Genomic DNA, 13,071 nt, shown 5'->3' with positions numbered 1-13,071 from the left:
AATGTTTTGACGTCACTACCTACATCTACCCTGTGGTCCAGCCTCTCAGTTACCTTACACGGAAAACATTTATCCGGATCAAGGAGTCAGTGTCATGCTGTGCTGTTGGACGCGTTTATCCATCTTGGTCACATGTCAACAGCAATTTCCCTTAGAGGAATGCATGGAAACACTGCTGTTGACCACAGGCTATATGGTAATGTAGCCTGTAATATATGGTAAAAGTAAAGAATTATTGACCGATCACAAAGATAACTGTATGTTGCACTATATTATCTTACAGGATACAGTGAGATCAGTGAGTCAATTCATAGTCCCTCAGGTCTTTAAACGCATCGTAATCTCAGTGATGATCCTTTAGTTCCACAGTCTCTGGATCACTGCACACAATGAACGCCAGGCTAAATAAAATCCAAACCAAGCTCATAATGCTGTTATGTTCTTCTTGTTAGATCTACAACCCTTTGCTCAAAAACAGCTGAAGCCTGTGGACAACTGTTTATACAATTGGAAAAGTAAAGAAGTAAGGAAATGCAAACTGGGACAATGCACTATAGTAAACTTGTATCCACGTATTTGCTACATCCAGCTGAATGTGTTTGTCTGCACATATTGGCTCTGCATACAATGAGAGCCTCTGACAAGTCAAAACATCTTCTGCGAGCGTACTTTGCCAATAAATAAACTGGATTTCAGTAATTCTAGATGAATGTTGTGTGCAAGTCCCTTCTAGCTACACTTTGCCTGATGATCTCATGTCATGATCAATAAACTTTCCCTCAGTGTCTTCCTTATGTCACTGTCACTTTTCAATGCTATGTGACAACTTCATTTTACCTCCGATACGTGCCTGCTGGGTGGGGTTCCTTTTCTGCTGACGCCCCCCTGTTGAGGATCATATGATGCTGTTGTGTTGCTTTGTAATGTTTTGCATATGGCTGCAGGGCGAGGGTCCAAACTCTGAGTTGAATGGTGTTTTTGTTCAACATTATCATCCCCGAAGAGAGCAAGCTTCCACACACGGCTGCCTCAAACAAGGTTGTCAAGATGTCCACAGAGGCCCCACACCAGCGCACCCCAGCAGGCGGCTGCTGCCTGCCGGGCGCCCATCTACAAATAATCTACTGTGGGAGGAGGTGTCAGTCTGTTCTGTCAGGGCACACAGTGTATATCCAAACCGGAGTGAAAGGTTCAAAGCTATTAGATAACAAACTTGGTAATAATAATAATAATAATAATAATAATAATAATAATAATAATAATAATAATAATAATAATAATAATAATAATAATAATAGTAATGGTGCTGAGAATATAGTAGTCTTTTAATTATTTTAATTAACTTAAGCGTGGATGGATGGCCGAACTGGCCTACTAGCCACAGGCCCAGGGCCCCCTGAGTCCCTGGGCCTGTGCCCAGTTTACATTATTTTGGTTAATTGGTCAATCAAATTACTACAAAGAGATGCAAAGTGGCAATGCAAAGAAGCAAAATGACAACAAAAAGACACAAAACGGCAACAAGGAGAGGCGAAACGAACGACTACAAAGAGGCCTGTTTCATTTTCAGGACGTAAAATACAGACATTGTGTCACAGCCCTCAGCGTGACACAATGTCTGTATTTCACTGCCACACAAGGCACCCTTAGCGTCTGTATGAGACTCACCAGGCTTTCAAGTAACCACAATTCAATCCAATCTACGCTCTTGATCAAGTACTCCGGAAGTCCGATGAAGTAACATAAAGACAGATAAAGCCTGCTTATGGAGGGAGGAGAGGATGGATGGATGGATGGATGGATGGATGGATGGATGGATGGATGGGTGGAGGAGAGGATGGATGGATGGATGGATGGATGGGTGGATGGGTGGAGGAGAGGATGGATGGATGGATGGATGGATGGATGGATGGATGGATGGATGGTGGATTGATGGATGGATGATGGATGGATGGATGGATGGATGGATGGATGGATGGATGGATAGATGGGTGGATGGATGGATGGATGGATGGATGGGTGGAGGAGAGGATGGATGGATGGGTGGATTGATGGATGGATGGATGGATGGATGGATGGTGGGAGGAGAGGATGGATGGATGGATGGATGGATGTATGGATGGATGGTGGGAGGAGAGGATGGGTGGATGGATGGGTGGGTGGGTGGGTCAAACAAACACAGGATTTGCACCCGGGAGACTGCTGTTTGAGTCCTGTGTGAAATCAAAATGCAACATCGAGCTATTTTAAGTTATGTTACGTTATTTATTTTAACCCAAACCACTATCTTTTCCTCAACCTAACCAGGTGTTTTTGTTTGAATTCACAGCGTTAACCATGTGTTTACTGTCATAGTTTGAAGCGTAGGGCTACCCAATGTGTTAGAAAGTCACGCTGAGAGGTTCTGGCCAAGAGTTCGTATGTGACGAGTTGGGAATGAGAAGCGGTTAAATAACCACCAATGGACACAAAATGACTACAAATGACAGAGACATTTTAAATGATGTACTGAGTAGTATCTACATACTCATCAGAAATGTGATGACAGTTTTTGTTCAGGTGTGACGCGATACAAGGCACATTCAAGGCAAATTTCGGTACAAATATTTAGTGTTTTGTTATTGATATTTTACATTTGTTAGATATTTGGCAACCTTTCTTAGAGCATGATTAGTGTTATGTTGCTTTGATATTACTGTAGGACACAAGACATCATGTTTTATCATTTCATGGTGAACAACACTTCTCTTTGTATTACAGAACAGCCATTCAGATTTTGACAGCCCAGTGATCAGGTGGCATGTCAAACTACATTAAGCGTGACTCTGATGGTTGGAGGGTCCAGGCCATGAATTCCTAAATGTTCTGTTCACACCTCACTTGCTTTGATATTTCTAGTTCATCTCAATTTCCTGTGAACAATGTAATCAGTTTGGCCACCTTTCATAGAAAATCACTATGTAAAATGCTGTATGAACCCCCCCCAGTCGTGCGGCTTTACCCTCGTTGCAAATTGCTCACAGACAGTCGAGTAAACCGCAATCAGTTTGTATAAACAACATGAGAGTATAGCTCATGCTTCCGAGCCAATACAGTGTCTCACAGGCCTGGCTGCTGACACAAGTTATGTAAACGCTTAGGCGACAAGGCAGATCCCGCTGAGTACCAGGGCCATCACGCCAGTTCTGAACCTCTGGACAAGTTGCTCCTTTACTTTACAGGAAAAGGGGAAGGAATCAAAACTCTGATCCTGAGGTAAGTTTATTTGATGGGAGATTTTATTGCATTCATAGCATAGTTTCTCAAAGTGAGGCCCACGGGCCAATAGCTGTCCTCTGTAACATTTTGTGAATCAACTCTTACTTCTTACTAAATTACTGGTTTTGCAATTACTTTGTGTTATGTGTGTATTTTTCCTGTGTGGCCCTCAATCACGCTGGCTCTCTAAACAGGCATTCAGTCATCAAAACTTGAGAATTGATTCCCTAATTTGGCAGACATGCTACTAAACCCCAAACACCAATTATCAACCTTTATGATATTAAAACTGAAGTTAATTCACTACAGAGTCTTACTGTTCAGGTCCAATTTATCAGCTCCAGTATCTCATTTAGAATGAAGCCAGTGGTTTCTTTGCCTGGTCATCTGTTTTCTGTAATAAACAGCCAGCAGTGTAACGTCTCTGTATTATCGGTCAGTTTCCAGATGGGTCTTTGAAAACTGTTTCAGTAGGTTTTAGAATATTTTCCTTCCCTACACTTTTATTTTTCCTATATACTGACTCGAGTGATTCTGGGAATAAGCTCTTCATATGAATGTAGATAAACTCTACCATGTAGTTTAAAAGTGAAAGAGAACTTTGAAGTAGGCGGAGGCAGCAAACAGGTGAGTCCTCTCAACAGGTGGAGAGTCTTATAAAGACTGCCTATTCAGGAAAAGACTTGAGGGGAATGAGGACATTCACGAGTGGTGATAAACCTGAGAGCATTAATCAAAAATGTAAATACAAGGTAGAAAAGCAATTTAAAAAAGGATCTTGTGAGTTCCTACTGAGGTATAACATTTATCTCACAGGGAGATAAGTGTCCTCTATGAGTCAAAAGGAATATGATGGTGATGTATTGCTTGTCGAGGCTCTTGAGGTGCCCTCTTTGGTAGCTACAGCGTTAATAGTCTCGGGAAGCCCCACCTCCACTACCACCTTTTATGTTAATTTCAGCGTGATCTCTACCCGGACTGGAGTGCTGGATCTGCTGCCTGCTGCCTGCTGCTTCATGTCGATGAGGCTTTGGACAGACACAACCTGCCGCTGATTCACTGTCGGGACATTTTTTTGTGTGTGAACGGCATCGTGTCCGTATAATGTTGCAGCTGAGGACGCGCAGCTGAATGCGAATACTGTGGATCAGCCGGTATTTAGAGGAAGGTGAACGCACCTTGCATCCAGCCATGGGAGGTCAGATCACCAGGAATACCTTCTACGGTAAGGACATCTGGCATCCCGAGTATTGATTCTTTATAATTAATGAATCCAGTGATTATTATAATACAAGAGATGTAATGGAGTTGGAAGCGTGCCTGTGCAGCCTCAAGCCTGTATGCATGAGAATTGTAGGCGTCCTGGTTGCCTAAAATAAATGAAGTGAAAGTGGCCAAGTTTTACCACCTTCTGTAAGTCACGACTGGCTTTGAATAAGAGCAAACATGAACAGGAAATCATATTTTTGTGCATCATAGGCTATTGTAAAAACATTCAAGATATGCAAGTTTCTCATTCCTGTTCTGCTTCTTCTTGAAGCCTGTTTGCCTATAATTAAAATGAATCAGACGGAATAAACTGAATCGAGTTGCTACATAACTTTTCCCACCTGCTTGTTTCTTTGTGATACACTGGCAGGCTGAATGTCAGCATGTTTGGCAAACAGCGTCAAAACTTTATGTCGTGTTGTATAGTTCTACTCTTGTGGCTATCAATAGACCATTTATACATGTCTCAAACAGGTGCTTTGGATGCTTTCCTGTTTCCAACTACTTAATACAAGATACAATTTAGTGTTTGATTTCCAGAGTTAATTTTCATTTGCTTTCTGGCAGTGACAACAACATACATAATTAAACATTTATTATAATGCCATTTAAATGTGCTAAACACTATAAATACATTTAAAAACCAAAGCATTAATGTAAAGTCTATTGACTCATTAGTTCTGTTTTTTTCTGAGTCCTGTATATTAATTGTTTATTTTATATTCTGACTATTTAAAAGTTTCCACGATTAAACAATGGTGTATCATTGATCATAGTAGTATCATTGTAGAGCTGCAATAATAAGTACATTAATTAATTAGTTTAGCAATATTAATACCTTAGACTTTAGTAAATTGTAATAGGCAGCTATCTAAATCTATATCAGCGTTCTCATCTACAGTACAATGACAATAATATGTAGTTTAGTTTAGTTAGCACTAATTGATATAATTGTATTTTATTACATTTTGTGGGATTTTGGGAGGATTTCTTAATTTTGCGTTTGATGAAGTTGGATGTGGCTTTCATTCCCCAGATGAACATGACAAACCAAATGGTCCTTTTTTCAATGTTCACTGTTAAGGGCCACTGGTGTGAAATAACAATATAAGAGCAGGCTACTAGAAATGATTGGCCCTCTGACAGGAGCTCAGTAAGGGCCCTAAATATGTAATCCCTGTCATGCTGCAGGGCCTCTGTCCAGATCATGAATCATTCAGCTCTCCCTATATGCCAAACCATCATGATTGTATTACAGAAGTTTATATATCATCACAGTGTGTCGACAAAAGTTTTATGTGTTTGCGTGTTTTAAAATTACGTCAAGAAATTTCAAGTAACATCAGGATTGCCAGATGGACTGCTGGTGGGACAAAACAGGACATTGAAGACGTCACTTTGGACCAAACGATCAAGAAAATAAACAACAGATTATTCTATGATGAAAATAATTGTTAATTGAAGCTCTACATGTAAAAGTACATTGCATTGCAACATATATGCATTGTGCATACTGTACCTGCTGGTCAGAGCATGGAGGATAAAGTGGTCTATGCTTTAAGCCTCTTAGGTAATATTATGTATATTATATTATGATTTTAAAGAGTTATTTTTGTTTCACCTAACCTCACCTCCATGACCCAAACTTTGCCCTTTACCCTCAAAATACCTTTCTATCATTTACAAAGGAAAGTCAGCTGGGAAGACTATCAGGCCAACAGCTTTTCTATTATAGGGTATAATTCCTAACATGTCACCAAATTAAAAAATAAACAGCATTGTAAAAGTAAAAGCACTGACTCAGAGTGATACTTACGGGAAGATTTAAAATGTTATACGTTGTATAAAATCACTTTTGTTTACCTCTTACTAAAACTACACACGCTATGACATATTTGCAAAAGCTAAAAACATACATGTGCCCTTTGGCTCTTTAGGATGCTGCCTGTGAGTGCATGTCTTGTGAGAGAGGGCCACCAAGCTCCATACTAACGTCACACCACATTAGGGCCTCTGTTTGGGCTTCTTAGTGAAACCAAGCCTGGGGATAAAACACAGAGTAAGAACGTAAGAGGCCAGGTGACACTGTCCAGGGCCACTCTTTGTCTCTGCACTGTTTGTCCTTTCCAATTAATGACAGCGAAGGCAGTCATATTGTGTGCGGTGGTGCATTGAGTAACATTATCTTTCCTTAAATTGCTCATCTGACATCCGTCATGGCACCTCTCTTTTATCATGACGGGGCTCTGCTCACTGTTTACCCTGACGTCTCTGTCAGGTTGCATGACTTTTTAAAACACGATTCAATGGCCTCTGTGTCATCGACACTTTTGGCTCTTACCTGCTGTCCTTTACAGTAAATCAAATGTGGTATTTTTATTTATACATTTATTTACTTATTCGACGTTATTCAAAGGTGATATAGTTTCTTGTGTGCTCTGAATGTTGTAAACTCACACCGGGAGGCCTGGGATGTGAAAATAGAAAGCAGTCTGGAGAATTCAATCCCACAGAAGCAGAAATGATATTAATGTAGTGAAAATGAAAGAAGATATTGGATTCTTGGTTAGGTGGTAAAGAATGAGGCCTGTGAGGTGTTTCTCCCATTTTCAGACCTAACAGGAAATACTCTATTCACTCTTGGGCCTGGTTACTGATGGAGTACAATACAGTCCTGTTTTGTTTTCCCGAAGACATCACGTCTGAAATGACATCATGGATGCAATATGGTTGAAGGATTTGTTATGACTTCATTTAAGACCACTGTTATGCACAGAGCACAATTCGACATTGTTCTGCAGCGACGAGAGCATGCGAGGAGCCTAACAAATACACTGCACTGAGCCCAGAACACTTGGCAGAGCCTCTCTGATTGTGATGAGACAGGAAAGACTTTCTAGTTTAACCTTAACGAATTAGAAGTTTTGACATCCCTCAAACCTCTATCTCTGCCCTGAAATCAGAACAAAAATGACGTTATAACAGACCTGGTGTCAGAAGTCACATGATTAGTCATTTCCAATCCTGACCGTGTTGATTGATTTGTCTCCAGGGTACATTAGAAAACTCTTGACCTTCCAAGGTCGCTCAAAGGAAAGCAAGAATAGCTGTTTTCTTCAGTGGCTCATGTCTACTTCTCACACGGACAAACACAAGCAGCTCCTACACAATCTTCCAAATTTAGGTGTGAAAATACAAGCAGTTCTCAAGGACGAGGAAGTGTTGATTAGGCCTGAATTATTTATTTGGCTTCGAGTCTTGGCACATTGGCTGTATTTTACGGTACTTTAAATGTCATTGTAGAGAGGATTAAATTATTGTAGTACAGAAAACTGTATTAAATCACCTGATGAGATCACATTTGTACATGTTATCAATCAACTATGAATAATCCTGCCTTCCATTTAATGAGAACCCAATGTCTGTGAGAAAATGCTCCAACACAACGGCGACCTTGGCTTTATGCTTTGAAGAGTTGGTCCTAATGAAAGGGAGTGAGTGTGGAATCTCACGATGAGCGAAGTCTAAAACCCAAAAAAAGACAGATGTGATGTGAAAAAAACATGTTTTGCTGTATTATTCGGTTAGTGGGAGCAGTCATGATTCACGCGTGTTCACATGGGAGAGAAGTTACAAAACTCTGCTGCATATTATGAGTCAGATGTTCTCCTTTGGGTTTGTTCTTATTTGGCTACTTCCTCTGAGCGGCAAAACACAATAAATGTCACTAAATCTCATTCAGCAGAAGATTTTCTATTTTATTTTCACTCTAATGAGGCATGTAGTGTTTACTTGACTTTCAAGGCATTCATGTTGCAATTGATATGCACTCATTTAAACTCAACACAACTGGAAATAACATGCAACAGCCATTCCTCACTATTTTAAGAGTAGCTTTGAATAAACCGTACATGTATCAGCCAGCTGAACATATATATATATATAAACACCTGTAAGATCCCAAAGCTTGCTTTCTGTTGCCCTAATTCAACTGTTAAGAGATCATGCTAGAGCACCTTACATGTAAAATAATCTTTTTTGTTTTCTTTATCCTCCGTTTCCTCCTCTCTACTGATTATATTGTACAAGTGTGTTACAGTACGGTGAGAAACAAACTGTTAAAAGGCAAACCAGTTTATAATCTGGTAAGAAAGAAAAAAAGAATAACAAAAGGTTATGGGTGTTACTACAAATTACCCTTTTGTATGAACATGTCACAGCTCCTTTGTTCTCCTAATTACGTAACCAAGGGAGTAATTCTGTCCTTGTATTTCTCCATCCAAGGACAATTTGACATATCATTTTGTCTTGCACTTTGTTCTTTCATGTCTACAGTATGTGTGTGGTTGCACTGTGTTACCTTGAGAAGCTGAAAACAGAGTATTAGATTATTTTAATGCATTTTCACTTAATTCGATGTTACAGCAGCAGGTGAGATATGCGAGAGGAAATGACATGTGACAGCAGGTCACAACCTGGAGTCTACTTCATGATGTTAGTACATTGAATTCAAAGTGAAGCCTGTGGTGGTGCAGACTGTATAATCTAATATTCTCATCTAATCTAAAACTTGGGTATTTTACTGTAAATTGTGTCCCCAAGAAGAATTTATTCACTGATGTATTTTCTTCTCCACACCTGTGAACCAAACTAATCAACCACTTTTCTTTCCTTCATATACTGTAGATTCTCTGAACGGGCCATTTCCCGCCACAACGCACAGATGCCATCACAAACCCAAGCGCTGCCTGCCCATCCAGCCGTGTGGAAGTCTGTCCTCCTTCCCTCTGCTCTTCCACCCCAGCACCAAGGGCTCGCAGATTGTCATGGACATGACCCAGCGCACTGTCAAGAGACAGGCCAGCTTCTGTAACGCCATCACCTTCAGCAACAGACCTACCGCTGTGTATGAGCAAGTTCGACTGAAGGTGAAAAGTACACTAGCTGTGTTCCAGTTGCATATTATAGTATTTGCTCATTCTGACCCCGTTTTGATAACACGAGCAGAACAGTGGAAAATTACAAAAGGAGGTTAACTGAAAGATGCTGAACTATAATAAAAACTAATAGATTTCTGAGTGGGCCATTAATAATTGTGAATAAATTATTGTGACATGATGCAAGACACACATTTAGGTACTCATAACAGTTCAACGGCTATGATGACACTTCGAAAAATGAACTAATAAACCAGTTTTACCAAACGTTCAACATGAAAGCTGCAATTTGCAACACGAGATCTCTTCCTCTTCCTCGTTTTGACATTTTTACTAATCAAAACAAACATCATACTTGAAACATTAGCATGAAAGAGTCCTTTAGGAGTCGTCAATACAGTATCTTCAATAAGCACCAATAATTTGTGAGGCATGACGCTGCCACCATTGGTGACTTGCATGTGAAACAAGCCCGATGTTTTCGGCACGACCAACATAAGTCATCCCGATGGCTTCCACCATTTCCTGTAAAACATCTTACTTAAAAAAACCATACAGCGCACCAATTTCTTGTACTTCTACAAAGAACACTGTAAGTGTGAGTACATACTTTATTTTGTTCTATTCGTTTGCACAGTACAGTCAGAGATTAAGAAAATAATATTGACTGTGATAAAAAGGCCTCTCTCTCATTCTCCCTTTTTCATTTCCTCTTTTTCAGTTTTTATTTGTCTTCTCCCTCCCTGTCTTTCTCTTCATCCCCCGTCTTTGCTCTCCTGTTTTCATTTTCTCTCTTTTCTCTCTCTGCTCTTGTGTGGGCCAAAGCAGCAGCAGCTTAGAACAAGTTTCCACTTCACCTATCAGGCCATCTATGTCTCGAAAGTGAGAGAGCAGGGCAAGCATTGCCATGTGAGGAATACTGTTATCTGGCACAGTAAATGCAAAGTAAATAGAGGTTCAAAATAAGACAAAAAATCGTTTGCAGGTGATGAACATACCAAGGTAACTCTTCGTTTGCTTAAAACTCATTTTAGCAACGCTAGCGGCTTGATGCTGTGGATGTTGATGTTGGTCTATGTGTCATATCTCACCAGCTATTGGATGAAATTTGGAACAGGAAGTGAAGTTCCTTTACGGAGCCCAGCAATATCCTCAGAGAGAAAAGTCCATATAGTTTTCTATCTTTGACCACTCACGGGCTCCATATCCCCCTCATGATCAAATGTAAACACTTTGGTATGTTTCATCTGGCAAATAATTTGATTTATGACTAAATACTTGCAAATATAATGACATTCATCATCAGCCTCAGTTGCACTTTGTGTTTAGTGCTAATTAGTAAATGATAGCATGCTAACACACTAAAATAATATAATGAATATGATAATTATTAATTACACCTGCTAAAAACGAATTCATTACACCTGCTAAACATCAGCATATCATCATTAACTGTTGTCAACATCTTCATTAAATAAAAAGATGTACTCTCCAGATCACCAAAAAGCAGTGCTGCTGGAGCGGTGCTCTGCGTCTTGGCTTTACATCCAAAGACCCATCGAGGATAAATCCAGACACTTTGCCGAAGTACGCCTGCCCCGACCTGGTCTCCCAGAGCGGCTTCTGGGCAAAAGCCCTGCCAGAGGAGCTCTCCAATGAGGGAAACGTCATCTCCTTCTGGGTGGACAAGAAGGGCCGGGTATTTTACAGAATCAACGACTCCAGTCCAATACTGTTCTTCAGCGGGGTACATGTCTCAGAACCTCTCTGGGCACTCATAGATGTCTACGGCCTCACCAGGGGGGTCCAGCTGCTAGGTGAGTCATGCATTAAGGACCAGAAACAGTGACTCTGTTTGAATTGTGAACTTAGCACTATAATTTGGCATCCTTTTCTAGGGACTAAGTGATTTTTAGCCATGCTAGGGTCATGCTTCTAGGGATGGCAATGTTGGTCTGTTTGCAATCTGTTACATATTTATAGTAGTTTATCACTCAATGCACTTTCTGTATATAATATAGACATTTTTTGCACTTCTGTTTTGATACTAACTGCATTTCATTGGCTTGTACCTGTACTCTGCACAATGACAATAATACATATGTCAACAATTTAGATGGATTTCCATGAAATGTGGTAAAGACATTCATGGTCCCCAGAGGAATTTGGTGATCCTCTGAATTACAATTCGTCCAATATATTGGTTCATGACCAAATCTCTCAAACTATTGACTTTCCCATTAGCCTCAGCTGTACTTTCTGTTAAGCGCTAAAGATGTTGGCATACTAACATGTTAAGCATGCTACGCTAAGATGGTAAACCTGACAAACGGTATGCAGCTAAACATCAATGTGTTAATGTCAGCATAGTAAGTACAACCACAACGACCTCACAGAGTCTTGTTACTATAATGCTGCACCACTGGAAACCATTCTGCCTCTGATGTTTTTTTTCTTCAGCGTGAGTTGTAAAAGGTGATGTTACATACAGCTGCTCGACTTTTCCCACACCCACCAAATAGCTCAGTGGAAAAAGATGGTGGGAGATTAGGTAGGTTGTATAGTTACCACGGTTGTTAGTATCAAAGAAATTTCCCTAAAGGGGGAATTTTCAAATTGTCTGAAATCCATTGTAACAAGTTCTCCGTGCTGTTTAAAGGGTCATTACATTTAAGAAATTAAGAGCAAACAGGTCCTCCGCAATCATTAAAAGAAGTTTTCACCGCAATGAAGCATCTGAAGTATGTTTGGATTGCAGATCGCGATGCATTTATTAAACGCATCATGCATCAAAAACAGCTGTCTCCAATTGTTGAAAACAATACAAAACTATGCAAAATAGATAAATGGGAATCCTTGTGGACGCCTCAGTACTTATTTATAACAATTTCCAAGAATTGTGCTGCCTCTCTCAAAAGAATAGAGGCTGTCAGCGCCGTTAATAAAAATAGAAGAGGCTCCCATATTGTGTAGATAGTGCCATTTAACCTCATTTCTCCCGGTGTGGTTGACAGCGAGAGGCGTGCTATCTCGTGATGGGCTGTTTGGTATCCAGCGCCAGAGTGCCACTATCTAGGGTTCACTGGCCTTGTGGTGCTGACCAGCACACAGCTCTTGTTGAAGAACAAGAGGAGTGTGTTGGTCATCCCAAGAGGACTGACAAAGAGGAGGGTGATGTCAGGTAATAATCTGGGGTGTTTTTTCCAAGACAATCAAACCAGAGGAATGTCTCACTAGGCCACAATAACAGAATATATCCATTTTACCATTAAAATTAAGATTTCCCCCAATGTATAGTCCTAGTTCATGTAATGTGTGCCTGTGAATGAGGCCAGCAGCCCTAAATCCCACTGTTTCTACTCTGTTTTCCCACATCGATCACCTTTATCCCCACATTGATGGCTTAAACCGTAAAGCCTCGGCCCTCAGTCAGCTGAAGGATCACTTGGCTATCAGCTTTCCTCTATAGCCCGCGAGCGTCACCACTGGAGAGCATGGTATATCTCAAAGGCCCAGTATTGTCTCGGCAGTTGGCTACAGTTCAGCAAACACTTAGTCTCTGAAATATGGGCGGACACATCAAAGTCTGGAGTTGTGGACTGGCACA

At 40.5% G+C, this 13,071-nt stretch overlaps 1 protein-coding gene across 1 annotated transcript in view; it reads left to right on the top strand.

The window, feature by feature from the left end:
- The first annotated feature begins 4,272 nt into the window (after positions 1 to 4,272).
- neurl1ab (neuralized E3 ubiquitin protein ligase 1Ab) overlaps positions 4,273 to 13,071 on the top strand; it is a 28,936-nt gene continuing 20,137 nt past the window's right edge. Inside the window, exons 1-3 of the mRNA XM_029450461.1 lie at positions 4,273 to 4,483; positions 9,214 to 9,455; positions 10,960 to 11,281. Coding sequence (XP_029306321.1) covers positions 4,390 to 4,483; positions 9,214 to 9,455; positions 10,960 to 11,281 — 658 coding nt within the window. The 5' untranslated portion in view covers positions 4,273 to 4,389. The remainder of the gene's footprint in view (positions 4,484 to 9,213; positions 9,456 to 10,959; positions 11,282 to 13,071) is intronic.

The sequence above is a fragment of the Cottoperca gobio genome, chromosome 15, assembly GCF_900634415.1.
Source record: "Cottoperca gobio chromosome 15, fCotGob3.1, whole genome shotgun sequence".
Lineage (NCBI taxonomy): Eukaryota > Metazoa > Chordata > Actinopteri > Perciformes > Bovichtidae > Cottoperca > Cottoperca gobio.
This window is presented reverse-complemented; position numbering and strand designations above follow the sequence as displayed.